The sequence below is a fragment of the Lontra canadensis genome, unplaced genomic scaffold (genome assembly GCF_010015895.1).
Source record: "Lontra canadensis isolate GAN:19392208 unplaced genomic scaffold, GSC_riverotter_1.0 scaffold218, whole genome shotgun sequence".
NCBI lineage: Eukaryota > Metazoa > Chordata > Mammalia > Carnivora > Mustelidae > Lontra > Lontra canadensis.
Genome location: NW_022631212.1, coordinates 184,787 through 212,779, shown reverse-complemented (window position 1 = coordinate 212,779; position 27,993 = coordinate 184,787). Strand labels below are relative to the sequence as shown.

Here is a 27,993-nt window from a genome sequence, read left to right as displayed (position 1 = left end):
CAGGACCCAGGGATCATGACCTGAGCCAAAGGCAGATGCTTAACCAACTGAACCACCCAGGTGACCCTGTTTTTCTTTTCTTTTTTTTTTTTTTTTAAGTCTTTGGGTGTTCCTTTTATTTATTGCTTTTAAACATTTTATTTATTTATTTGACAGACACAGCTAGAAGAACACAAGTAGAGGGAGGGGGATTGGGAGAGGGAGAAGCAGGCCTCCTGCTCAGCAAGAAGCCAGGTGTGGGGCTCATCCCTGACCTGAGGGAAGGCAGCAGCCTAATGACTGAGCCACCCAGATGCTCCTGTTTTTTTCTTTTTTTATGGGTAAAAAAATTAAAATTGATAAGTTTTTTTCTTTTTTTTTAACAGATAATAAAGTACCCACATTTTAAGTTTACTGTTTGCTTTTTATACATGTATACATATACATAATGTAACTGCCACCCAGATCAAGGTATGGAGTGTTTCTACTATCTAGGAAGCTTCCTCAGAGTCAATATTCCCCTCCAGATGTCACCAGTTCTGAGCTCCATTGCCATAGAGTCTGTTTCTGGAGTTCATATATGAAGAATCATACCTATGTAACTCCTTTACACGCAACCTGTTTCACTCAACGTTATGTCTGAGATTAATTTGTGATGTTGAATGTAGCCATGGTTCCTTAGTCTTCGTTGCTATGTAGTATTCCATCGTAGGAATACATCACGCTTTATCCTTTCTGCCTTCAGTTGTCATTTGGGTTGTATCTAGTTTTTGATTATTAAGAATAAAGTTGGTTCGGGGCACCTAGGTGGCTCAGTGCGTTAAGCATCTGCCTTCAGCTCAGGTCATGATCTCAGGGTCCTGGGATCTAGCTCTGCATGGCTCTCTGCTCAGCAGGGAGCCTGCTTCACCCTGTGTCTCTGCCTACTTGTGATCTCTCTCGTCAAATAAATTAATTAAATCTTAAAAAAAAGAAAAGATAAAGCAGCTTCAAACATTCTTGTGCACATCTTTTTGTGGATATATGGATTCATTCCTCCTGGGTTATTTCCAGGAGTGGAATTCCTGTATCATAGAATATAAATATATTGGACATATAATATTGCCAAATGGCGTTGTCAATGTTTTTGGATTTTAGCCGTTCTAATAGATGTGTAGTGACATCTCATTATTTTAATTTGCAATGCCTTAATGGCATATGATATCAAATATCTTCATATGCTTAGTTGTCCTCTGCAGATCTTTTTTGGTGAGATCTCTGTTCAGATCTTTTGCCCATTTTTTTAAGCAGGTTGTTCATTTTCTTCTTGTCGACTTTTAAGTCTTCTTTGTGTATTTTCAATAATAGTCTGATATCAGACATATCTTTTGCAAGTATTTTCTCCCAGTCTGTGGCTTGTCTTCTCATTCTCTCGACACTGTCTTTTGTAGAGCAGAACTTTTTTCTTATTTTAATAAAATCCAGTTTATCGATTTTGTCTTTCATGCCTTTGGTGTTGTGTCTAAAAAGTGATCACCACATCCAAGGTCATCTAGGTTTTCTCCTGTTATCTTGGAGTTTTATAGATTTGTAATTTTTTTTTAAGATTTTATTTATTTGACAGACAGAAATCACAAGTAGGCAGAGAGGCAGGCAGGGGTGGGGGGAGGGGTGCGGAGGCAGGCTCCCTGAAGAGCAGAGAGCCCAATGCGATGATGTGATGCGATGCGGGGCTTCATCCCAGGACCCTGGGATCATGACCTGAGCAGAAGGCAGAGGCTTTAACCCACTGAGCCACCCAGGCCCCCCTATAGGTTTTGTAATTTATATTTAAGGCTATGATCCATTTTGCGTTAATTTTTTTGGTGACAGATACAAGGTCTACTTAGATTAAAATTTTTTGCATGTGGATGTCTAGCACCATTTGTTGAAAAGACTACTTTCCTCTGTTGTATTGCTTTTGTTCTTTTGTCAGAGTTGGCTATATTTATGTGGGTCTATTTCTGGGCTCTCTATTATGTTCCATTGATCTGTCTATTCTTTGGCCAATACCACACTGTCTTGATTACTGTAGCTTTATGGTATGTCTTGAAGTTGAGTAGTATCAGTTCTCCTTCAATATTGTATTGGCTATTCTAGGTCGTTTTCGTCTCCATGTAAACCTTAAAAGAAGTTCATCAATAGCCACAAAATAACTTGATGGCACTTTGATTGGGACTGCTTTGGAACTATAGATCAAAATGGCAAGAATGACATCTTTTTTTAAAAAAAGATTTTATTTATTCATTCATGAGAGACAGAGAGAGAGAGGCAGAGGGAGAAGCAGGCTCCCCACCAAGCAGGGAGCCCCATGCAGGACTTGATTCCAAGACCCAGGGATCATGACCTGAGCCAAAGGCAGATGCCCAAACATCTGAGCCACCCAGGCGCCTGGCAAGAATGCCATCTTAGGGCGCCTGGGTGGCTCAGTGGGTTAAGCCTCTGCCTTCAGCTCAGGTCATGATCTCAGGGTCCTGGGATCAAGTCCCGCATCGGGCTTTCTGCTCAGTAGAGAGCCTGCTTCCCCCTTTCTCTCTGCCTGCCTCTCTGCCTACTTGTGATTTCTCTCTCTGTGTGTCTAGTAAATAAATAAAATCTTAAAAAAAAAAAAAAAGAATGCCATCTTAACTATATTGAGCTTTCTGGGGTGCCTGGGTGGCTCTGTGAGTTAAATATTTCACTTGCGCTCAAGCTGTGATGTTGGGGTCCTGGGATTGGGCTCTGTGTTGGGTTCCTCAGTCAGTGGGGAGTCTGCTTGTCTGTCCCTCTTCTTCTGCCCCTTCCCCCACTCATGCTTGGTCTCTCTGCTTCTCTCTCAAATAAATAAATGAATGAATGAATGAATGAATGAATAAATAAATAAATAAATAAAATATCTTTTTTAAAACCCCAAAGCAATACTGAGGTTTCCTATCCATGGACATGGAAATCTCTCCATTTAGGTAGTTCTTTGATATCTTTACTCAGAGTTTTGTAGTTTTCCTCATATAGTTCTTATACATATTTTGTTAGATTTATATTTCAATATTTCACTTTGAGTGTTAATATAAATGATAATACATTTTTAATTTCTTTTTTTTAAAGATTTTATTTATTTGACAGAAATAGATGCAGCAAGAGTGGGGAACACAAGCAGGGGGAGTGGGAGAGGGAGAAGCAGGCTTTTCACACAGCAGGGAGCCCGATGCGGGGCTCGATCCCAGGACCCTGGGATCATGACCTGAGCTGAAGGCAGAGGCTTTAACCCACCGAGCCACCCAGGTGCCCCTGACTTTTGTATATTAACCTTGGTACTACAACCTTGTTAGAATCATTTATTAGTTCCAGGAAGTTTTTTATTGTTGTTATTGTTAGTTCTTTCAAATTTTCTATATGGATGATCGTCTCATCTGTAAATAAAGATGTTTATTTCTTCCTTCCCAATTTGTGTACCTTTTCCTTTGTTTCTCTTCTCCTCTTACTGTTTTAGCTAAGATTTCCAGTATGACGTTGAAAAGCAGTGGCAGGGGGCGCCTGGGTGGCTCAGTGGGTTAAAGCCTCTGCCTTTGGCTCAGGTCATGATCTCAGGGTCCTGGAATCAAGCCCCACATCAGGCTCTCGGCTCCGCAGGGAGTCTGCTTCCTCCGCTCTCTCTGCCTGCTTCTCTGCCTACTTGTGATCTCTATCTGTCAAATAAATAAATAAAATCTTAAAAAAAAAAGAAAGAAAGAAAAGCAGTAGCAGGGCACCTGGGTGGCCCAGTCAGTTGAGCATCTGACTCTTGGTTCCAGCTCAGGTCGTGATCTCAGGGTCCTGAGATGGAGCCCTGTGTCAGCACCAGGCTCAGCGGGGAATCTGCTTGAGACTCTCAACCTCTGCTCCTTCCCTTGCTTGCTCTCCCTCTCAAATAAATAAATGAAGCAGAAAGGAAGAGAGAAGGAAAGAAAGGAAGGAAGGAAGGAAGGAAGGAGGAAGGAAGAAGGAAGGAAAAGAAAAGAAAGGAAGGAAGGAAGGAAGAGGGTGGGAGGGAGGAAGGAAGGAAAGAGGGAAGAAAGAAGGAAAGAAAGAAAAACAGTGAAAAGAGGGTACATCCTGCTTTATTCTGGATCTTAGTGGGAAAGTGAGTTTCACATCATTTTTTAAAAAGATTTTATTTGTTTATTTATGTATTTATTTAAAGAGAGTGTGCGTATGGGGGGTGGGCGGGCAGAGGGAGAAGGGCAGAAAGAATCCCAAACAGGCTCCCCACTGAGCACGGAGCCAGATGACAAGGGCTCAATCTCACAACGCTGAGATCACAACCGGAGCCTAAACCATGAGTTGGTCGCTGAACCAACTGAGCCACCGCGTCCCCAAGTTTCTTACCATGAAGTATGATGTTGGCTGTATATTTGTTGTAGACGGTCTTTATCAAACAGAGGGAATTCCTCTCTATTCCTAATATGCTGAGAGTTTTTATCATGAATGGGTATTAAATTTTGTCAAGTGATCCATCCCATTAATATGATCGTATAACTTTTCTTCTTTGGTTTATTGATGTGATGGATTATAGAAATTGATTTTTTAATGTTGAACCAGCCTTAGATGCCTAAAATAAATCCTACTTGGTTGTGGTGTATAATTCTTGTTATACATTGTGGAATTCAATTAGCTAGCAGTTTGTTGAGGATTTTCCCACTTATATTTATGAGAGATATTGATCTATGGTTTTCTTATAATTTTTGATTTGGGTATTAGGGTGAGGCTGGCTTCACAGAATGATTTAGGAAGTATCCCCTCTGTTTCTATCTTCTGGAAGAAATTGTAGAGAACTGGTTTAATTTCTTCCTTAAATGTGTGGTAGAACACAAGCCCAGTGAAAACATCTGGGCCTGGTACTTCTCATTTTGAAAGGTTATTAATTATTGATTCAATTTTTTTAGTGGAGATGGGCTTATTCAGGTTGTCCATTTCTTCTTGTGTGAATTTTGACAGATGGTATCCTTTCAAGGAATTGGTTCATTTCATCCATTTATCAAATTTGTGGAGTTGCTTATAACATTCCTGCATATCCTTTCAATCCCTGTGAGATCTGTAGTGATGTCCTCTCTTTCACTTCTGATATTAGTAATTTGTGTCTTCTCTCTGTTTTTTTTTCGTTTTTTTTTTCTTTTTTTTTTTTAGTTGGCCTACCTAGAAATGTACTGATTTAAAAACAAACACACACACACACACACACACACACACACACACACACTCACACACAGCTTTTGGTTTTGTTGATTTTCTCTATTGATTCCTTGTTTTCAATTTCATTGATGTCAGCTCTGATTTTTATTCTTATTTATTTATTTATTTATTTATTTTATAGGTGGGAGAGGGGCAGAAGAAGAGAGAGAATCTAAAGCAGACTACCCCCTGAGCCCAAGGTGGGACTCGACCTCAGGACTTGGAGACCATGACCTGAGCTGATACCAAGAGTCAATCACTCAACTGACTACCCAGGCACCACTCAGCTCTGATTTTTTTTTTTTTTTAAGATTTTTATTTATTGGGCGCCTGGGTAGCTCAGTTGTTTAAGTGACTGTCTTCAGCTCAGGTCATGATCCTGGAGTCCCAGGATCGAGTCCCGAATTCGGCTCCCTACTCAGTAGGGAGTTTGCTTCTCCAGATGACCTCTCTCCTCTCATGCTCTCTCTCTCATTCTCAATCTCTCTCTCTCTCTCAAATAAATTAAAAAAAAAAAGATTTTTATTTATTGATTTATTTGAAAGAGAGAGAATGAGAGAGAGCGAGCATGAGAAAGGGAGGGTCAGAAGGAGAAGTGGACTCCCTACTGAGTATGGAGACCTCGATCCAGGGACTCCAGGATCCCGACCTGAGCCAAAGGCAGTCGCTTAACCAACTGAGCCACCCAGGCATCCCCTCCTCAGCTCTGATTTTTATAATTTATTTTCTTCTGCTTAATTTGGATACAAATGGCTCTTCTCTTTCTTGTTTCCTAAGGTGGAAGCTTAGATTATGATTTTAGAGCTTTCTTCTTCGTCTTCTTTTTTAAGTAGACTCCATGCCCAGCATGGGGCTTGCACTCACCACCCTGAGGTCAAAAGTCTGATGTTTAACCAACGGAGATACCCAGCTGCTGCAGACATTTCTTCTTTACAAATATTTGAATTTGATACTATAAATTTTTCTCTAAGCAATGCTTTTGCTGCATTCTACAAATTTTGATAAGTTGTATTTTCATTTTATTCAAAATATTTGAAAATCTCTCTTGAGATTTCTTCTTTGACCCATGTGTTATTTAAAAGTATGCTGTTGGGGCACCTGGGTGGCTCTGCCTTCGGCTCAGGTCATGGTCCCAGGGTCCTGGGATCAAGTCCCACATCGGGCTCTCTGCTCAGCGGGGAGCCTGCTCCCCCCACCCCCACCTCCCTGACTACTTGTGATCTCTCTCTCTCTGTCAAATAAATAAATAAAATCTTAAAAAAATAATAAAAATAAAAGTATGCTGCTTCATCTTGAAAAGATCCCCCCCACCCCCAGCTATTTTTCTGTTGATTTCTAGTTCCGTTTCATCATGGTCTGAGAGCAGACACTGCAATGATTTCTGTTCTTTTATATTTGCTAAAGTGTAGTTTATGGCCCAGAATATGATACACCTTGGTGAATATTCTACATGAGTTTGATAATAATGTGTTATCTGCTATTGTTGGATGAGTAATGTATGGATGTCAATTACATACAGTTTATTCCTTGTGTTGTTGAGTTCAATTATGTCCTTACCGATGTTCTGCCTGATGGACCTATTCCAGATAGAAGGATGTTAAAGTCTCCAAATATCAGACTATACTCCTTCTCTTTGCACATCTATTTGTTTTTGCCTCATGTATTTTGATGCTCTATTGTCAGGCTCATATTGTTCTGTTTTCTTATCTTTCTCCATCCTTGACAGCTTTCCTTGTTTCTGAAGTCAGCTCTGTCTGAAGTGCATTTCTCATAGATAACGTAGAGTTGGATCTTGTTTTTTGATCCACTCTGACAATCTCTGGTGTTCAGTTGGTATATTTAGATCATTCACATTTAAGGTGATCATTGATATACTTGGATTAATATCTACCATATTTTTACCATTTTCTATCTGTTCCTAATTTGTCTTCCACACTTTTTCTGCCTTTTGTGATTTTAACTGAGTATTTTATATGATTCCATTTCACTCCTTTTTTTATCATGTCATTTTCCCCCCACTTTTTTTTAGTGGTTGCTCTGGAGTTTGCAATACCTATTTACAACTAATCCAAGTCTACTTTCAAATAACACTCTACCACTTCATGGGTACTGCAAATACCTTATTTTTCTTAAAAGATTTTATTTACTTGACAGAGAGAGACACAGTGAGAGAGGGAACACAGCAGAGTGAGAAGCTGGCTCCCTGCAAAGCAGGGAGCCCGATGTGGGGCTCAATCCCAGGACCCTGGGATCATGACCTGAGCTGAAGGCAGATAATTAACGACTAAGCCACCCAGGAGTCCCTGCAAATATGTGGTGTCCCTGCAAATATAATAACAAAATATTCCTAATTTCTCCCTCCTATCCCTTGTATCATTGCTGCTGTCTATTTCACTTATACATAGACATACATAAGGGAACTTCACCGTGTTTCTTGCTTTTTCCCTCCCCTTAGGTGGGACAGGATGGCTACAAGGGGCTGGAGTTGGATATTACCCTTCCCGGTTAGGTTATGCTCTGATAAAACCCCCACAGGTTAGGCTCTGGTAAAATGGTTTCTCCTGAGGGCAAACCTAGTAAAGAAGAACAAAATGCTCTGCCATATTTCAAAATGGCTCCTTTTCCTCTCTCCCTGCAGGAGGGGATTTTTCTCTGAGATTCACTGTGAGGACTGGCGGAGCCCTTTGAGATAACTCACAGAGGCTTGGGGTCCCCATATGACTGGGTCCCCTGGAGTTTTTACCTCTCTGATATGTCTACATGAAGCCTCCAGAAATTTGTCGATTATAGTCCAGGTTTTCCTACCTGCTTCCTGTGGAAGTTTCTGGTCAGGTAAATTGTGATTCTCTGCATCTGTCCATTCGTATTTCCGATCTGGGCAGGGACAGTTTGCCCTGTAACCTCACTTCTCTGACAGATCTAAGAAGAATTGTTGACCTTTCAGTTTGTTTAGCTTTTTATTTGCTGTTAGGGTAGAGTGAAGATTTCCAGACTTCTTATATGCTGGGTCAGAAATCAGAAGTCTCTATCGCTTTTGTGTTGTTGTTCCTTTTGTTTTGTTTCTGTTTTTTCCCCTTTACTATACTACTTAATTTAATGTATTATTTTTCCTGTTTTTAAAAATTGTGGTAAAATAGAAGCGCGTGGGTGGCTCAGTTGGTTAAGCCTCTGACTTCAGCTCAGGTCATGATCTCAAGGTCCTGGGATCAAGTCCCAAGTCCGGCCGCCTGCTCAGCAGGGCTTCTCCATCAGCTCATGCTCTCTCTCTCATAATCTCTATCTTAAATAAATAAATAAATAAATAAAATCTTTGAAAAATTGTGGTAAAATACATTTAACATAAAATTTACCATCTTTAGTATTTTTTAAAGATTTTATTTGTTTATTTGCCAGAGAGAGAGAGAGAGAGAGCGCAAGCACAGGCAGGCCGAGTGGCAGCAGAGGCAGAGGGAGAAGCAGGCTCCCCGCCGAGCGAGGAGCCTGATGTGGGACTCCCAGGATGCTGGGATCATGACCTGAGCCGAAGGCAGCTGCTTAACCAAATGAGCCACCCAGGCATCCCCATCTTTAGTATTTTTAAGTCTACAGTGCAATGGTATGAATGAAGTACCTTCATAACATTGTCAACCATCACCACCAACCATCTCCAGAACTCTTTTTATCTTGTAAAACTGAAACTCTGTCCGCATTAAATAATAACTTCCCATGCCCCCTCCCCAGCCCCTAGCAATCACTGTTCCACTTTCTCTCTTTACGATTTTTGACTACTTTAAGTAACTCCTAGAAGTGGAATCATGCATTGTCTTTTTGTGTGCGGTTGGTTTCACTTAGTGTAATGCCCTTAAGGTTCATTCACATTGTAGCATGTGTTGCAATTTCCTTTCTTTTTAAAGCTAAATAATATTCTATTCTGTGTACAGATGACATTTTGCTTATCCATTTGTTCGTCAAATGGATAAGTTTTAGATAAGCTTCCGAGTTTTAGCTATTATGAATGATGCTGCAATGAACATAGGTACATAAATATCCCTTTGAGACCCTGCTTTCAATTCTTTGGGGTATATACCCAGAAGTGGAATTGCTAGATTATATGATAATCCCGTTTTTAACTTTTTGTGGAAGCACCAAACTGTTTTCCACAGGAGCAGTACCCTATTTTCCATTCTTACCAACAGTTCACAGGGGGTTCAATTTCTCTACATCCTTGCCAACACTTGTCACTTTGTTTCATCTTCCTTTCTTCCTTTTTTCCTTCCTCCCTCCCTTCTTCCTCCTTCCTTCCTTCCTTCCTTCCTTCCTTCCTTCTGCCATCCTAATGTGTATGAGGTGGTATCTCATTGTAGTTTTGATGTGTATTTCCCTAATGAATAGTGATGTTGATCATGTTTTCACATGTTTTTTGGCCATTTGTAGATCTTTTCTGGAGAAATGTCTATTCAAGTTCTTTACTTGTTTTTGCATGGGGTTGTTTTATTGTTATTGTTGTCTCTATATCTTTTTGATTGAGCTTTGACAGTGCATTTTTTTCAAAGAATTTGTTAATTTCATCTAAGTTGTGAAAGTTATGGATATTTATGTTTGTAGTATTCTTTGCTATTTTTTTTTAATGTCTTAGGGTCTGTAATGATGTCCTCTAATTTCTGTTATTTAAAATTTACAGTTCTCCTTTTTTCTTGGTGAGCATGGCTAGAAGTTTTTTAGTTTTATTGATTTTTTTCCCCAAAAAAACTAATTTTGGTTTCACTGATTTTCTCTATTGTTTGTTCTCAATTTCATTGATTTCTGGTCAATCTTGATTATTTCTCTCTTTCTGCTTACCTTGGTTCTAATTTGCTCTTCTTTTCTAGTTTTGTTTTTGTTTTTGTTTCAAGTAAACTTGTGCCTAACATGGGGCTCGAACTCACAACCCTGAGGTGAAGAGTCACATGCTCTACTGACTAAGTCAGCGGGACACCCTTCTCCAGTTTTTAAAGGTAGAAGCTTAAATTACTGAGTTGAATCTTTCTTATCTTCTGACTTAAGCATTTAATACCGTTTTCCCCTAGACACTGCTTAATTGCATCCCACAGATTTTGATCTGTTTTCATCTGCATTCACTTTAAAATATTTTCTAATTTCTCTTAAGACTTCATCTTTGACCCATGGGTTATTTACAAGTGACTTGCTGGGTTTTCAAATATTTAGAGGCTTGGGGCGCCTGTGTGGCTCAATTGGTTAAGCAACTGCCTTCAGCTCAGGTCATGATCCCAGAGTCCTGGGATTGAGTCCCACATCAGGCTCCCTGCTCCATGGGGAGTCTGCTCCCTCTGACCTTCTCCCTTCTCATGCTCTCTCTCACTGTCTCTCTCTCAAATAAATAAATAAAATCTTTAAAAAAAATATTTAGAGGCTTGTTGTTGTTGTTTTTTCCCAGGTATCTTTCTGTTATTGATTTCTTCTTCTTTTTATTTTTTTTTTGCAACTCTTTTTTTTTTTTAAATTTTGTTTATTTATTTGACAGAGATCACAAGTAGGCAGAGAGGCAGACAGAGAGAGAGGAAGGGAAGCAGGCTCCCCGCTGAGCAGGGAGCCCGAAGGGGCTCGATCCCAGAACCCTGGGACCATGACCTGAGCCGAAGGCAGAGGCTTAACCCACTGAGCCACCCAGGTGCCCCACTGTTATTGATTTCTAATTTAATTCTGTTATGGGCATTGATCATACTTCCTATGATTTCAGTTCTTTTACATTTGTTAAGGTTTTAAAAAAAATGGGATTGAATGGGTGAGCAGCATTTAAAACTGCTGAGATTTTGAGAGAGTGTGTATGTATTGGGGGGTCGGAGTGGGGCAGAAGGACAGCTCTTAGAGGAAATGCGGGGGAGGGGGCGGAGAGAGTGGGTCCCCGCTTCTGTTGAGGTGGGGGTAGGAAATGCAAGGGGAGGAAGGCCTCAGGACAGGCAGGAAGTCAATTGGATTGATTTCTGTGGCCTTCACACTTTCCTAATGCCTTCCTGGCTTAAGATGGCCAGTGGGGTTCTGGCAAACCCCGAGGACAGGCCAACTGCTGTGGGGACACAAAGTTGCTGTGCATAGGAGTGGACAGCCGGGACTGCTCTCCTTGGGGCCAAGGTGGCTCTCTGGCCCTTGGGCAGCTGCCCTGGGCAGCCCAGGCGGGGTCAGCTGGGGATAGGCAGCAAGTAAATATAGATGCAGGGAAGGAAGCCAGACGGCCCAGCATGGCACTGACCTCTTGCTGGAAGGCTCAGAAAGGTGGGGAGGGGTTCTGTTTTGGCAGCCTCCCCTTCAGGGGAGAGTGACTCCTGGCTCAGCAGCCCCCTAGAATGGCTGGAAGCAGCTGGTCCTCCATGGGGACATGAGTGAGGGCTAGTGGAAAGGCTGGGCGAGAGACGCCGCTCCTGTGTAACTGAGGGCAAACCGCATTCCCTCCCTGGGAGTCCCCCTCAGAGGTGTTGCCCAGCGTGATGAGGTGATGAGCATAGGCCAAGGCTCTGCCTGGTCCAAAAGGACGTGGGGCCCACAGGACAGGGGTCTTGCTTGTCCTGAGGTAGGATGTCCACAGTGTCAATGTGCCTTCCCTCAGCTCTCCCACCCTCTAACTGGCGGCTGGCCCTCTCCACCGCAGGACTCCCGGCCACCAGTTCTGTCCCAGCCCCAGCACCGTTGCCAAACCCTCTGGCCTGGCTCTCCCTGCCCCCACCCAAGGTTACAACCCTGGCACCAGCTCCCCACCAAGCGTGCCCTGCCCACCTGGTCCAACCAAGAGAAGACCCCTTGGCCCCCCGAAGCTGAGAGGGAAAGGCCCGCAAGGCAGTCACTCCACCACAGACGCATTTATTGGCAAAACCTATAACCAAGCATCAAGGGGAAGGGTGCTAGCCGAGTGGGTGACTTTTTTTCCCCGCTTTCCTTAGGGGTGTTCAAGGAGCAGGAAGGAGAGGGTGGGGCCATCCCAGTGAGCATCACCACACCAGCAGCTAAAGTCTATGCGCTTCCTCTGAGGCCTGAGATCAGGCTATGCTAAGCATATGCACTTTACTGTCTCATTTAATCCTTATGACAATCCTACAAGGTAGGTACCATTATCATCCCCATTTTCCTGATGAGGAATCTGAGGCATAGCACAGGGAAGTGGTGAGAGGCGGCTGTCAGTCTTCAGGGCTGCCCCCACCCCCCCCCCCAAGAGCCTCCCAGCAGCTACCCCCAGCTCCTGACTCTCCGTTTCAACCATTTCTCACCATTTCCAGCTCTTTTTATATTTTGTTTTGTAAAAAAAATAGATTATGCCCATATTCTGCAGAGCCCACTGGCCCTTCCCCCTGTTGATCAAATCTGGATTCTCCCCCCCCAAGATTCAGCTGGAGTAAGATCGTGGACACTGTGTTTCAAACTAGAGGCCTGGGTTTTTAGGGAAAGCCAGAGTACAATGAGAGTTCTTAGAAAATACAATCAATAAATTACAAACCTCCCTCCCTTCCCCCCATTTCCTCCCACCCCAATCTAGAACATCCAAATCTAGAACAGATTTGTGCATTGCCCCCCCACTCCCTCCCACCCCACTGCAGGGTCTCGTCTCAGTTGCCTCTGTGTCTGCGGGGGTCCAGGGCCCTCCATAAATGTTTGTGGAATGAATGGATGTGTGAATGAGTGTGAGAACGCGAGGAGGGAGTGAGCCTTTGGAGTCCTGAGTCCCAGACTTGACTGTATCCTTACCGCCACCTTGCCCTCACCAGGACACCTCCCTCTGCCCCAGAGAAGAGGGTCCCCAGGATGGGGCTGGGAACAGAGTAGGAGAGGTGCGGAGTCAGCTGGGGCATCTCTAAGCATAGGAAGGTAGGTGACTGAGGTAGAACACAGGGCTCTGGCCTCAGAGACAGGAGACCTGGTTCAAATCCCAGCTATAGGACTCAGGAGCTGTGTGACCTTGGGCCAGCCTAGAGAAGAATGATAACTACCATATGCTAGTCCTTTCAGAGCTGACAAGAACCCTTTTCCACATTTGTCTTTGGTCCTCAGTAACCATCCTGTAATATGGGTATTATTCTAAATATACCCATTTTACAGAAGAAGAAGCAGAGGCTGGAGAAGTCAAGGGACTTGCCCAAGGTCGCAAAGCATGCAGGAACCTGAACCCCACCCCCTCTACCTCCCTTGCTACTGCCCCTGCCTGTGCTATGAAGAGGCTGGCTCAGATCTAAGCCCTCCAGCTTAGGAGCCCCACATGACAGCGTGGCAGCAGGAGAGACCTCACAGCAAAATCCCTAGTGTGGACCATCTCTAGACATAGAAGATGGTTTACCCCTCATGGAAGGGTTTCTAGACACCCCTCCCATCCCCCACCCACGATCCTGGGGCTCCAGTAGCTACCCCAGGAGGGATATAAGGGTCCATGAGATACCCATGAACTTCTGCTTTTCCTGGGAGTGTGGGGAAGTGGGAGGGCAGAGGGAGCTCGGAAGCCCATGTCTTCCCTTCACACGGGCATGGTCACCTCGTTGTACTCATCCCGACCTTCCTCTTCATCAAAGGTCGGCTTGGCATCATCAGCATCCAGCTGGAGGGGAGAGTAGGAAGGATCAAGGGTGAACTTCTGGGAGCGGCTGGGGCAGAGGAGCCCTCCCCCCAGCACCGAGGGCACTTCTAGAGCACGGAGAGGGACTGGCTCTCTCTGGACGGTGGACAAGTCATGTCCTGCCCTCTCAGCCCCTAGCTCTGGTCTGGATGAGTTTTTCCCAAGGGGTGAGGGACCCCTGGGGATGGGGTGCCCCAGCAGGGGAGGGCCTACAGAGGGCATCAGGGCAGCCCCATGGTGACTGTCACGTTGTGGGAGAATTCTATGGGAGGAGCCCAGGACAAGGGCTCCAGGGTAGGACGGCTCACGTGGAGCACACCCACTCCCTAACCCCCCAGCTCTGGGGTCCTGGCCTCCAGCCTCTGCCCTCTATTCACCCTCCCCCACCTTCCCAGGCCCACAGGGTAGGGGTGGGGAGCAGCCACTCACACACTGGAGCTCCAGCTTCCTGAAGATGAGGGGCAGCAGGAGGCGGCGCAGAGGCACTGTGAGGATGAGGACGAAGGGCAAGGCCAGCGAGGTGGCGGGGAAGGTTTTCACTGTCCACAGCCCTGCCAGGCAGATGATCTGGATGACCGTGAACAGGTGCATGCGCCAGGTCTTCACCTGCAGGGGGAGGGGGTGGTTACTGCCTGCCCCACCCTGGCGCCCAGCAACCCCCACCCCACTCTGGGCTGGGGAGCCACGAGGAGTACCCGCTTGACGTAGGGCACATCTGGGTGGTACTTGGACGGCTTCAACAGGAGCAAGACGCGGTCGAAGAGCTGGATGCCGCTGAGGGACGTGACCCCCATGTAGAGGAAGATGCCAAACAACACAGCCAGGGGGATGCGGGACAGGATGGGCCCCATGAGGATGGACACACCTGCCGGGAGAACCATGCACTCCTAGCCCCGGGGGCCCCCAGAGGGCTGACAGCATTGGGGGATGGAGAATGAAGCCATAAGGACCATATGAAGCCCTTTCTGTGGATCCTCTTAATAGGTAGTACCCAATTTTACAGATGAGGAAACAGAGAGGGGAAGCAATTTGCCTAAGGCCACTCAGCTACAAGTGGCAGATCAGGGAGTCAAACTCCTGCCTGTAGGACATCAAAGCCTATTCCTTTGGCCTCGGGGGTTCACAGAGGCCAGAGAAGCCCAACTTTTCTATCACCCCAGCACAGAATGCCTCCAGCCCCCGCCACCTACCCAAACCCTAACCCTCCCCCAGCTAATACTAACTTCACCTCCTTTAAGAAACTACCCTGCGACTCCATCAGTAACCGTGGTGCTGCCCACACTGACCCCAGGTGTACTCTCACCTGCTCCAGAACTTAGATAAACCCCAGTGATCTTCTGTCTTCTCTCTCCCACCCCAGATGATGCTCGGAGCCCTGACTTGCCATCAGTCATAGAGCAGCCAAGCTAGAGAGAGGGCTGCAGAAGGCTCTGGATCCTAAGAGGCTGAGGCTGGGGGCTGGAAGCAAGGCCAGAGGGTGGCAGAGAGTGTGGCCAGCCCTTACTCACCCACGAGCACAGCGACCAGGAGCCCACTGATCCGCTGCTCCTTGACCTCCTGAATCTGGGCTGCAGCCCCTGGGGCACTGGCCTTGCCCATGACCGTGAGTGCGTTGGCGTGGGTAACAGAACGAACAGTGGTGGCACTGAGCCAGGGCATCCCAAAGAGGGCAGCCACACCGCCCATGCCTATGACCAGCAGCAGGTCCAGGTGGAAGCCAGAGCCCTTGACCATCTTGCGCTCTGGTTTGCTGATAATCAGCCTGGGGAGTGTGGGAGGTCAGGGTAAGCAGCATTCTCCCCCATCCCCACCCTCTTTGCCCCCTCTCTCCTTCTCCATGCTTGGGTCCCTCTGTACCTTAGTTTATCCTGTTGTGCTCCTCTCCCTTGCAGTTCCTTGCTCCCCTCCCTCCCACCCCCTCTTGATAATCCAGACTCTAAGAGTGGAAGGATCTCAAGACAGCCCCTAGAACATCCACAGACAGATTTACGTTGAAGCTGATGAGGCTGATCTGGTAAAGATCCATTCTGAAGTGTGCCACTTCCTTTTGTAATTCTCATTTTGTTTTCTTTTTCTTAAAAAGGCCTCCCCAAATGATACCATGTCAGGTCCCACAGAACTTGCCCCGTCCCTGCCCATGCATCACTCCTCTTCATCAGGGGGCGGGCGGGGGGGGGGCACTGGGATTGACTAAGACTAGCTCTCAGTCCTTGCTGTCACACCTGCCTGGAGCCTGTCCCTTTCCCTGCCTCAGACCCTCCCAGGCCCAGCCCTGCCCCTGGCTCTTACGTGGTGATCTGGGACTCAAGGAAGATGAGGATGAAGACCAGCAGGGCCGGCAGGGCGGAGGCGAACATCATCCAGATGGGGAAAGGCGCATACAAGCCCAATGGGTGGATGACCCAGCCCCGGGCTGAGGGGTTGGACACGGAGAGGCCTTCAGGCACGCTGAGTTTCTGTGGGAGGGGGATGCTGGTGAGAACACCAGGCAGGGGAATAGGGGAAAGGAGGCAAGGGGAGCCAGCATCCTGGGCACTTGGGAACTTATACTGAGTACTTGCTTTGTACCCAGTCACGGCTCTAAGGACTTTATATACATCTTCTCATTCCCCACTTTATAGATGAGGAAACAGGATCAGAGAGGTTGTGTAGTTTGCCTTGCATCACACAGCTCTTTGGTGGCAGACCTGAGATACATACTCAGATCGGCCTGGCTGCAGAACAGATTCTTTCCTATTGTCCTGGGTTAAGGAGTAAAAAGGCAATCTGACCCCGAGCTTTGCTTCAACCAGAGGGGTCCTAGAGGGCTGTGGGACCAACCTGGGGCTCTCGGGGGAGGCTGGGATGAGTAGAGGGAGTTCTAGCTGGCTTCAGGTTTGGGAAAGTTGTTCCTGGGAGGGGCATACTGGGAGAATAAGCTGACAATAGGAAGAGAGTATCACCTGGGTGTAAGTGTCCTCAATGAAGAAATCCACAATGACCATGATCAGAATGGAGATGGGGACGCCGAAGTCCCCAATGATCCGTCGCAGCTGAGGGAAGGTGGAAAAATCCAGTCAGTGCTCAGTTGTTTCCCCACCTCCTGCCCCCTCTTCATGCAGGGTCCTTGCTCTTCCCAGGGGATCCGTCGACATCTAACACCCTGTCCTGCACCTCAGTGTACCGACCGGCCTTCTTTCTTCTTTCCCTGGCTCAGCCCCACTGCTGGCCCCACAGCTTCTCCACCCCTTTCTAAGAACTGTCCCTGGCTCCCCGCTGGGTTCCCAGCCTCGACAGGCTGAGAAAGGGAGATGGGCTTGCCTGAAGACTGAAAGCCTAAAGAAGTGGGGGCCAGGGGGCCAGGAAGGCTTGGAATAGGGAATGGAAATCTAGGGTAAGAAGGAGAGTTAATGGCATTCAGGAACTTGGAGGAGTGCTTTGGACTGGGCCAGGGCAGCGTAGGGAAGAGTGGGGCCGGGGGTGGGTACTGACCACGCCAGGGAAGTAGGAGCTGTTCTTGAACTTGCGTAGCATCATGGCGAGAAAGAAGGTGCCAGCCATGAGTACAAGGGAGAGGAGGGCTGTGTTGGGCAGGGGAGCCTGAGGTTTGGGCACCATTGTCACATTGTGGTCATAATGCTTCTGCAGCGGGTGGTCCTGGAAGATCTGGAGCAGAAAACCAAGGCATCCTATTTTCCTCACCCATCTATCCATCATCCATCTATCAATCTGCCCATCATCTATCCATCTATCTGTCCCTCTGTTACCCTGTCAGTTGAGGAAGAAGAGAAGTGGATGGATGGATGGATGCAGGATGAATGGATGGATAGACAGATGATGGGCAGAGGGACAATGGGATTCTACAGCTTGGTTTTCAGGAGTGAAGACCAGTCTCAGCTTGGGTGGGGCAGGTCATGGCGGCAATGAGTGTAGGTGTGCATGGGAGCACGCGGGGTCTCGGAGATATAAAGCTGGTGGGCAGGAAAGAAGTGCCAAGGAGGCTCCTAAAAAGGGCTTCAAAGACTTGGAAACAGAAAGCCCCACCAAGCAACAGAATCAGAGGCGGATACGCAGTGTCCATCCTGTCTCCGTAGTCAATGCAGATGTACAGGTAACACAGTCGAAGGTGCGGGAGCTGAGGAGACAGGCTGCTCCAGGCCCCGTGGTTCTTGACGGTGAGCGCCAGGGGGGTTTGGGGGACAGCAGAGCGTCTGGGACCCCTGCTGCCCCTCCGTTAATGCAGTTTCCCCCGTCCAGGCTCGCATACACACTGGCCTGTTAGTCACTCTGGGCAAGGTTACGAGCTGCACAGGCGCACACGGGGCGCCCCCTCAGGCGCAGGCGCTCTGCGGTCACCGCCGGACTACCGGCCCAGAGGCAGCAGGTGTCAACGTGACTGTGGTCACAGCCAGGCACGATGAAGGCACAGCGACACACGGGCCACAAGGACACATGGACAATGACACACATGGCCACATAGTTTGTGCACAGAGTCGCACACGCACACACACACGTGTGTCCACACTGCCACTTCCCCCACCTTGATCAGCTTGACGAAGGTCTCGTAGATGAAGATGAGGGAGATCAGGAAGGAGAAGATCTCTTGGGTGTAGCGGGAGATGAAGCGGACCAGGAAACTGCCCTCGAAGGCCACGATGAGCACCACGAACAGGACGAGCCAGAAGCCAATCCACACGCGGCCCACAATGTACTCCAGGTTGTAGTTCGTGCAGAACTGCAAAGGGGTCGGGAAGGACTGGGTCAGGCAGGTGGGCCCAGGCACCCCGTGGTCAGGCAGAGGGGGGCCAGGCGGCTACAGGGTCCGGGTGGGGCCAGAACAGGGCTACCGAGAAAAAGGCTTCTTCAAACACAAGCAGGGGTCCTGAGAAGCCAACCACAAGCAGGGGTTGAGCCCCGAGCAGAGAGAACAGAATGCCTTGCACTGCCGTGGAGATGAGCAGCTCCGATACCCCCATCAGGTTCTGGGTCTTTTCTCCTGTGGGTAGAAGTTACAGTGTGGTCAAGGTCAAGAGGTCGTTTCTAGGGCCCAGTAGAGCATTTCACAGGCAGGCTGTAGTAGGGGTCCAGATTGTCTGATTGGGTCAAAAGGCAGGGCCAACACAGAGGCCAAAGGGTCAGAGGTGAAGGTTAGAGGATCATGCAGAGGCACTGACCCAGGAGGCCACCGAAGGTGATGGCAGGTGACAAGGCAGCAAAGTAGATGAAGATGACAGCGGCCAGGACCTGGGGGCTGAACGCGTCTGTGATGTCACTCAGGTAGTAGGGGTAGCGGCGCCGGATGTCACGCACCAGGCCCCCAAAAAGCAGGCCTGTCCTCTGCAGAGGGTCATCTGGCCCACCAGGGGCCCCTGGAGCCCCGTACAAATCTGTAGTCAAGGACAGGGCCATGGTCACAGGGGGTCATGGCAGGAGGCGTTGAGGGGAGAGGAATCGTGGGGAGAATCTTCCGATGGGAACAGGTGGCCAAGGGGGCAGGGAGGCATGAGGACAGAGAGAGGGGACACCAGGGTATTGGATGGGAGGAGGGGAGGCAGGGGCTTGCAGGGTTGCACTGGGGACCCTGAGGGTCTGTGGGGGCCGCAGGGCAGGTACCTAGGCCCTTGTAGAAGTGGGGCTCGGGCTTGGCAGGGCTTTGTGAGTAGCGTCTCCGCAGCAGCTCCTTCTGCACTGGCACCAGACTGAGCAGTGCCCGCTCAGAGGGAGCCTCGCAGGGAGGCAGCACCAGGCTGCAGTCCAGGAAGCCCTCCAGGTTGCGGACCAGCTCCGCCTTGCTCTGGGCCATGTAGGCATCCACGCGGAACACCTGGGGGCCGGAGAGAGGGTCAGGACTGCGGGGACTCGCTCGATGAAAGGACCCAAGAGTCCACATCCGTGGCCTCCAGGAACCAGAACCCTCTCTCCCAGCTCCTTCTTGTCCTGCCCCCCCCACTGCTCCCCCTTCCCTTCCCACCACAAAAAGGTTTGGGGGAGCCAGACAGGGCCTTGCGTGGGGAAAGGAGAATCCACTAAAGCAAATGGGGTAGCTTAGCGCAGACCAGCCGGAACTACAGTAAGCCGAGGCCAGGCCAGTCCTAACTGGGTGGAACCAGGTCTGGTCGGGCAGGGCTGGGCCAGACCACCTGCCCCTGGCCAGACAGGGTAGAAGCAGCGGGGGGGAGACCGACTAGCAAAACTCAAGTGACCCAGACCCGTCCAGTGAGTGACCTCAGCTGCCCCCCCAGCCTCGGGCTCCCCCAGCCCTTCCCAAGCCTGCCTTACCCTCTCGGACATGAGGGTGGCCGCAGCCCGACCAAGTTGGGTATAATCAGTGTTGGGGGCCTCAGGTCCCAGCAACACGAAGAGGAAGCGCACAGGCACCGGGAGCTGCACAGCCTCCAGCTCCGTGGCCACCTCCAGCCGCACGAAGCCCAGCACCGGCCGCTCCAGGAATTCTGCTCTGCCTGCCGGGGAGGGGGCGATGGGAGGTGGTCAGGTCAGGCTGAGGGGGGCAGCGGCTGGGTCCATACTTCGGAAGAGGGAGGCTGGGCAGGGATAGGAAGCATTGCCTCGGGGGTGTGGGGGCATCGGGGGTGCAGACCCTAGCTGCTTACCCACGAGCACCAGGGTGGCCTCTGAATCTGGGGGAATCTTCTCCAGAATTCCAGATGGCGAATGCCCTTCTGTGCCCTCCTGTCCCTGTGGTGTGGAGGCTGGTGAGGGGAGTCCTCTGGCCACATTGATCATCCAGCCCCCTCCTCCCCTAAACACTCTCATTTCTAACCCTGTTCAGGGGGGTCACTTCTTGGCTCTCCCCACAGCCTCACCTGTTGGCAGAAGAGCTGTGTCTCTAAAGAGGGGTGCTGCGGGAGCAGAGGCTCGGAGGGGTCCCCAGAACGTGTCAGAACCACGGGCTTCACACTGCCCAGGGCCTCCAGGTCTCCGGCGTGACTGTGGGACACACAGGGGACATGGGCTGAGTAAGCTATTTGGGCTGGGTTGTTAGTAACACCTAGACCGAGATGGAGACCGGTGGTCGGAGGAATTAAGCAATGCTTCCCAGTGACCAGATGAGAGGGACCCTGGGGCAAAAGGACAGTCAACCTCCTTTGGGAGGATATTGTGGATGCAAGCGGCCGGTCTCCGTCTGGAATGACCAGGTGGGGCCAGGATGGAGGGAGGGAGGGGCCGTGAGAGCCTGCCCTCCTGAGGACCAGTAGCCCCCACATCTGAACTTAGAGATACGGCCGCCCCTCAAGAAGTCAGAGATAGGAGCTGTCATGGAAGAAATGGGGGCCCTGGTCTGGTGGGGGAGAGACCCCCTGGGCCGCCAGGGAGAGCTCCAGGCCGGTGGGCCGGGGAGGTAGGCCCTTGGGTTGCGGAGTCTGCGTCCCGGTGGGCAGGGGCACCTGTGTTGGAGCAGCAGGACCCGGAGCAGCTGGTCTCGGGCCTCAGGCCGGATCTGCTCCTCGTAGATAAACCCATCCAGCAGCTGGTTGGCCACTCCTGCCAGGGAGGTCTCCGGCAGATCCAGGAGGACCGTACCTGCAAGGGATGGAGGGGTGAGCTGGATGGCCGGACGGTGGCCCTCCGGCCCACCACCATGCCACACGTACATGCAGGTCTCGGGGAGGGGCCCCGCGGGGCTCACCCTTGGCAAAGGCTTTCTGCAGCTCCAGGAGGCTCCAGAAAGTGAGGTAGGACAGGTGCGGGCAGCTCCAGACCCCGTCCTCCCTGAGATTCTCCTCCAGCCGCACCCAGTGTGCCGCCTCCATCCACCGCAACTCCTGGTTCTTCTCATCCATCACCAGTTCCTGAAGCTCCACGTACGCCTGCGGCCCCACAAACCTGAATCAGTGCCCGGGCCCGGGACAGCACCCTAGGGAGACTGGCAGTCCAGGGCATGGTGGGTGCTCAGCAGGCTCTGAGAGGTGTTTGGAGGAGGCCCAGAGTCCTGAAGCACTCAGGGCAGACCCTGAGCTCTGAATGGATGGGTGGGAGCAGTAGCCTGGATGCATTGAGTGAGATAAGAAGTGTGTGTGTGTGTGTGTGTGTGTGTGTGTGTGGTGGCGGGGTGGGGGTGGGGAGTATAGCCCTCCGCTCCAGCCCTATTCCCCAACTCCCTGACCAAGCCCTTACCCCATTTCAGAGGTATTTGGAGAACCTCTGGACCAAAAGGGTGCTAGAGCAGACCCTTGGGAGGAAAACAAAAAAGGAAGCCTTTGGGGTCATCGGGTGGGTCTCCTGTCTCCAAGATTGTTGAGTGGGCTCAGCATGCCCTTGGGTTTCCTTGGGGCCAGATGGTCACTCCCAGGGGCCTTGTTGAGGGCAGATGCAGTTTCCTAACCAGCTAGACAGTCTGATGTCCAGCAGGGGCCCAGCGGGCCTGGGCAGAGGGGCACGTATTCAATTCTGTGCTCCCCCAAGAAGCACCTGCCGACCCAGCCCAGGAGCACAGACCTTTGGCAGTCACTTTATCTCTGCCCAGGGAGCTCCCTGTTCAGTGGGAGAGGGACCTATGTCTCCCCCCGTGCCAGCAGGGGTGCTCTCCTCCCTTCTATTTCCCCGAAATGCTCACTCCTTCTCTGCCTGTGTGTGGGGTTCCCCCCTGCTGAAGCTGTACCCAACCCTCTTCACCTCCCTTCTCCTAGTGGAAGGGTCAGTGTCGCAGCGATCAGGTGATGCCGGGTGTCCTCACCTCGTGGGTGCCAGCGTGCGATGTGGTGTCTGGGTCTGTGGCCGTTTCGTAGTCTGTGGCTGTTGGCTCAGCGTGGTCAGCTGAAAACCGGAGGTGGGTTAGTGTTGCCCCCCGATAATCCCGCCCTTAGGGTCCTCCTACACTCCCCACAGTGAGCCTCTGAGAGAGTCACGCCTTCCTTACTCCCTCCTGTGGCTGCTGGCTAGGACCCAGTGCCTGCCCCCACCTCCCCCACTGCTGCTCAAGGGTCTCTGGTGCCCTGTGCCCATTCTTGGCCCAGCCTGGCTCTTTCACGCCCCATCCGAGCCTTGTGGAAGACCCCTAGGAGTCATCTTCAGTGATGACAGAGAGGGTCACCTCCAAAGTGGAGAGTTCCGAACGGCAATTCCCGGGATTCTCCTAGGATCTCCTTCCTCTCTGCCACTTTCTGGAACCAACTTCCCTTCCTTCTTCCCCCTCTGCCTCAGCAATCCCACCAGCCCAGCACTTCTCCCTGTCTCCTAGTGGAGCTCTGGGAGCCCGGGTGGGGTCTGCTTTATATTGTCCCCCACTCCACACCCCACTCCCGGCCCTCATTTCCCAGAGGGGCCTCTTATCTTCAATACCAATGACCAGCACTTAAGACCTATTGACAGTAAACAGGTCCCCACCTGGGGCTCCCCAACTGAGACCTTGGCAGGGCCAGGAAGGTTTCCTGTTGTCTCTCTGCCCTGGGTGTCCCTGTGGCCCCTGACTCCTCAGGACCTCTAGACCCCCCAAACAGAATGATGTTCCCAGAACAAGCCTGGTGCCTGGCCTAGAAGTTGGCATGGGATGGACACAGATGGCATGTGGGCTCATGCCCTTGTCCCCGAGGGGCCTGGCTGCCCTGTCCCAAACTGAGGGCCTGGCCATGGGTGACTAGTCCTGCCCCACCCCACCCCTCAGTCCCCTCCTGTGATCATTTCAAACAAAACTCTGTTTATCCTTCAATCAGCCAGGATTGTGGGGAGAACTGGCCCTGGGACTGGTGGCAGAGGGGAGGGGGTGTGGAGAAGGGAGAGGACAAGTTCCTTTACTGTCTCTGTTCAGGACTCAGCAGCTCATCCCAGCAAGAGAAAGAGTTGGGGCTCACCTATTGGCTCCTCCACTTGAACCACAGGGACATCTGGGTCTTCATACTCCTCCTGTTCTAGAACGTCCTCCAGCCCCTCTTCATGATTCTCCTATAGGAAGTGGCCGTCAGGGCCAGGCTGGGAAGGGCTTCTTAAGCCACCATGAAGGTAGGAGTCCGGGGAGTCCCAGAGGCCCCAGATTGGAGCCCTGCAGACACCACGAAAGACTTACCTGCCAGTCCCCCATGGCGTTGTCTTACTTGTCTGCTTATCCACAGCGATCCAAGCCCCCAGCATAACCCACACCGCGGGTCCCTGCAGGGTGGAGCACAGGCTGAGTGAGGCCCAGGCATCCTCCCCCAGAGGAGGCTACATTAGAGTCAAGGAGGACCCCAGGTGTTAAGAGGCAGTGGGGTCAGGGGCAGGAAGCTGGGGGGGAGGACCTAGATTTGTAGGTGTGAGGACAGGTGTACAGGAGGAGCTGGGAGGACAGGTGTCCAGGAGGAGCTGGGAGAGCTGGGGCAGGAAGAGGTAGCTTGGCTGGCATCAATCAAAGGCAGTTTGAGAGAATGGGCTGTCCTTCAAATTCAACTCCCTCTTCCATCCACCAGTTTTCCTGGCTTCTTTTCCTGTCCATTCCCTAGACTTAGCCAACTCCAGGGGCATCATGACCTGTTCCTTCTTCAAGGAAATTTGTTCCCCTGGGAGTCTTCACAACGTACCCTCTTCTCCTAGAAACAGTTACTTTCTGCTAGGCATGGGGCTGTAGCATCCTTGGGAGCGGCTCACAGGTGTTGAATGAAGTGTCACTGTTTCTCTCCTTCATCCCCTCGTGAGCTCCCTTTCTCTTGCTCGCTCCCCATCTGTCTCATTGGCCTTACCAAGCCCTTTCCTGCCCCAGGGACTTTGCATACACAGTTGTTACATCCTCAGTGCCCCTCTGCCCCTCATCCCTTCTCATATCTCAGCTCTTCAGATTCCCTTCCCACCACCCTATCATTCACTAGCCCACTCTGTCATTTTCTGGTTTCTTGAGTCATTTGTGTATCTGTTGTTTGAGGATGCCGCTAGAAGGGATGCCACCTGAGTGCTAAGATCCGTGTCTCAGTCCCCACTGAATCCCTTACTCCTAGCAGAATGGGTGCCGCAGAGTAGGTGCTCAGTAAGTACATGCTGGGTGAAGGGAAGTGTGGCTGTCCCTTGCAGGCTTGGGTCTCTGGGACTGAGGAGTCAGCATGACTGGGACCCAGCCAAGAGGAGACCAGACCCTGAGTCTCAGGTTTGCTCAGTGTGCCTCTGGCAGAGAGGAAGGTATGCTCACCCCCAGGAAGGTGAAGCCCAGCCTGAGGGGAGCACAGAAGTTCCCTGGGGACTGGATGTGGAGGGGCTCTCTTTCACTCTCACCCAGCAACAGGGATTGGGGTCGGGTGACGAACATGCTTGCCCTGTGCCCATATGGCACTGAGCAGTGGGAGCTGAGATGAACAAGACACTGTCCCTTCTCGCGAGAAGCTCCCACCCGGACTGGGGAGGCAGCTGGGAAGGCAGGAGAGGCCAAGGGCTTCGGGAGACAATACGTGCCTCAGACCAACGAGAAATGAGCCAAAGGAGTTGGGTGCCAAGGACCATGTGGCAGGTTGAAAGGTAGGGCGGACTGCTGGGGTTGGGGGTCGGGTGTCTCTGAGGTGGGGACCCCGGGGCTGGGCCGAGAAGCTCTGGTGGGATCTGAAGGGCTGGCAGGTAGAGAAGAGCGGCCCAGGTGCGGGCACGAGCGGGCAGAGGGAGGTGCGTGCCAGGCGGGGCTGGCTGCTGTGTCAGGGAACAGGGCAGGGAGGACATACAGACAGAATGGTCCAGAGACATTTCTTTCTGAGGGCTGGGGGGTGGGTGTTGCTGTCCCAAGAGATAGAGAGAAGGAGAGGGCATGGCAGAGCCCCACCGAAATGACAAGGGCAGGGGTTCCTGTCTTGGTAAAGAAAGTGATGACCAGGGGACAGTCCCAAGGACTGAGGACAGGGCCGTCCTGCATGGGCCTTTGCCCATGAAGACCCTAGTCAGGCACCCTTCTCTCTCCCTCTTTTGCCCCCCTCTTTCCTCTTCTCCCACTTCTATTTTCTTTCTTCCTTCTCTGGCCTTGCCCTCTGCTCTGCCGGGGCCTCAAATCCTGAGCAGTCTCAAGCCTTAGGTGCTAAAGGGCTGGGCTGGGACTCTCCATTTCCTATCTGAGAGGTGGACTGGGCAGAGGGGCCTTCCAGCCGGAGAACGCTGCCTGTCCGCCACTGTCTGGTGACCCCCAGCCTCTCTCTAGGCCTCAGTCATCCCGTCTGTACAATGGGAGGGCCTTCCTGCCAGGGTTCTGAGACCTCGGTGAGAGACAGAAGAAGGGAGACTGGAGGTGCCTGGAGCTTAGCTGGGGCCTTAAAGGGTGCCCCTGTGACCCAGATTGCAGCCCCCACCGGGCCCGGTGCCCCACCGCCCAGCTGCAGGCCGTGCTCCGGCACTGATAAGAGCTTGGAACAGGATGGCCGCCCCTCGTCTGGAAGCACATCAAACACCTGGCCATCCAGCCAGCCAGGGCTAGGCCAGATAAGGGTGAGCAGGGCATCTGGAGCCCTGGAGGTGGAGCACAGCTGGCAGAGGCGGGGCGGGGGGGCTACCAGATGATGGGGAGGGCTCCCTGGTGACAGAGCACTGCCTTTGAGCGATCACCGCCCCCACCACACAGAGCCATCCTGCCTTATCTCTTAGAACCCTCGAGGCACTGTGCGAAATGGGTAATGTCACTAGCCCCGTTTTACAGATGAGAAAGCTGAGGTTCAGAGAGGTTAACTTGGCAGGTAGGTATCAGAGGCAGGACGAAAGAGGCCAGCCTGCCTGACTCCCACTACCTCTCTCGCCATCGCACTGATTTGCCTCCCAGAAGAGAAGACAGCTCTGAGATGGTCGAGTGCTAGTGGGTTGAAAGCATGGGCTCTCCAGTCGGCCTGCCTGGGTTCGGATCCCAGACCTGTGACTTACTGTGTGAACGTGGGCAAGTGACTCAACCTCCCTGTGTCTCGGTTTTCTCATCTGCAATGTGGGGTAACAGTAATGAACCCTACCTTATGGGACTGTTGTAGTGCTAAGTTGGTCTATGTAGAGGCCTTAGAACACTGACTGACACAGAAGGAGCTCTGGGTCATGTTGGTCATCATTATCACTGTGACTGGGGACCAAGGTCAGACTTGCTATCTTCCTCTCTCTCTGATCTTGTTGCTTTGTTCCCATGGAATTAGCCTAAGTGCTTTGAAATCCTTGGGTGATGGGAGACTCCTTCTTTCTCTTCAAACACCCCCTAGGCTGGGGACAGGGCCGGGTCTGCCCGGTTGAGTCCCTGAAAGTGTCCCAAATGGGAAAGAGGGTCAGTGAACAACTGTCCTCACAGAGGGGGGATAGGATGCCCTGTGGGTCCCCATGCATGGCTGAGGGCAAGACCTGGGTCTGTGGGATCCAAGGGGCTCGTAAATAGGAGCCTGACCGGGCCCCACACCTGGAGGGGGATCCGACTTGCCCCCTCCAACACCAGCCACACAGACCTCTGCCGCCACGTGCCCGTGTCTTTCTCCCAACACTGCACCCCCGCGCTCCCCAGCTGGAGGTGCCAACGGGCCTGTGCCCTTAGGGGTAACAACACACATCCTACCGTTCTCATCCCACCCACCAGCACCCCCTTGGAGGTCGGGCTCCTGAGTCCCCCGGGCACGGATTCAGGCTGGGCACTGCAGAAACCCTCAAGACAGGTGCCGCAGGACCACCCCCCCGCCCCCCCCCCAGCCCTGCTCACCTGCTCACGAGCCTCGGGGTCCCTCGGCAAGCTCCCGCAGCTACGGGTGTCCTCTGCCACCAGCTGAGCTCACAGCCGCTCTGACAGCACCCGAGTCCTGGCTCCCAAACCCTGGGGGCAGCTCCCAAACCCCTGACTCATGCCCCCGCCTCCTAATCTGCCCGCCCCACGGTCCCGGGGAGCCCCTTCCCACCCCCCGCCCTGCTCCTTCTGGGTGCCCAGTAAACAGACTTATCTCTCACACACATCTGGACAGCTGTGCCTCTGGCCCACCCCACCCCAGTCGGCCAGCCCCCAAGGTCTCCTGCTGCCCTCCTGGCTCCCAGGGATTCTCCCGGGTCTTCCTTCGCCGACTAAGGTGTGATGGCTGGGTTCTCGAGCTCTCAGCCTCCCAGCAGGTCTGCTCCAGCTCCTGGGGGTTCCCATCCTGCCTCTGTCCGTCCTCACTCTGGCCAGGCTCCTCTGCTCTGGCCCCGAGAGACACAGGTGACTTCTCTCTTCTCTCTCGGTATCTTCCCCGAACTCACTCTTGCTCTACACCTCATCCACGGGGACCTGCTCAATGCATACAGGCTCCGGGTGGCCCCGTCCCCTTCTTGCCCCAGACTAGGGCTCCCTAGCCACCTTCTCCCCAAGACCCTGGATGGCT

The 27,993-nt window shown here is 51.3% G+C and overlaps 1 protein-coding gene across 3 annotated transcripts; it reads right to left on the bottom strand.

Annotated features, from left to right (window-relative positions):
* Window positions 1-13,456: 13,456 nt before the first annotated feature.
* SLC4A1 (solute carrier family 4 member 1 (Diego blood group)) lies at window positions 13,457-27,422 on the bottom strand. 3 transcript variants are annotated; one of them, XM_032849047.1, is made up of 20 exons: window positions 27,345-27,422; window positions 23,754-23,836; window positions 23,542-23,632; window positions 22,428-22,507; window positions 21,381-21,561; window positions 21,139-21,274; window positions 20,557-20,680; window positions 20,344-20,428; window positions 20,012-20,193; window positions 19,346-19,556; window positions 18,907-19,119; window positions 18,580-18,728; window positions 18,273-18,467; window positions 17,225-17,398; window positions 16,696-16,785; window positions 16,043-16,209; window positions 15,262-15,515; window positions 14,449-14,618; window positions 14,183-14,359; window positions 13,655-13,735 (listed from the first exon to the last, which is right to left on the bottom strand). In XM_032849047.1, exons 2-20 carry the CDS (start codon window positions 23,766-23,768, stop codon window positions 13,655-13,657), a joined length of 2,775 nt encoding a protein of 924 aa, XP_032704938.1. In that variant the 5' UTR covers window positions 23,769-23,836; window positions 27,345-27,422. The 3 variants fall into 3 exon arrangements, with proteins under 3 accessions (XP_032704936.1, XP_032704938.1, XP_032704939.1); XM_032849045.1 differs by lacking the exon at window positions 27,345-27,422 and having other exon boundaries at window positions 13,457-13,735; window positions 23,754-23,768; XM_032849048.1 differs by lacking the exons at window positions 23,542-23,632; window positions 23,754-23,836; window positions 27,345-27,422 and adding an exon at window positions 22,785-22,854.
* Window positions 27,423-27,993: the final 571 nt, after the last annotated feature.

What these genes read in the sequence shown, in the direction of transcription:
- SLC4A1 (XM_032849047.1), bottom strand. An exon ending in TCAAGTGGAGGAGCCAATAG is followed by an intron (nt 22,508 to 23,541) that starts GTGAGCCCCAAC and finishes TCCGGTTTTCAG; the next exon opens with CTGACCACGCTGAGCCAACA. An exon ending in CCACCCTCATGTCCGAGAGG is followed by an intron (nt 19,557 to 20,011) that starts GTAAGGCAGGCT and finishes TCCGGCCCCCAG; the next exon opens with GTGTTCCGCGTGGATGCCTA.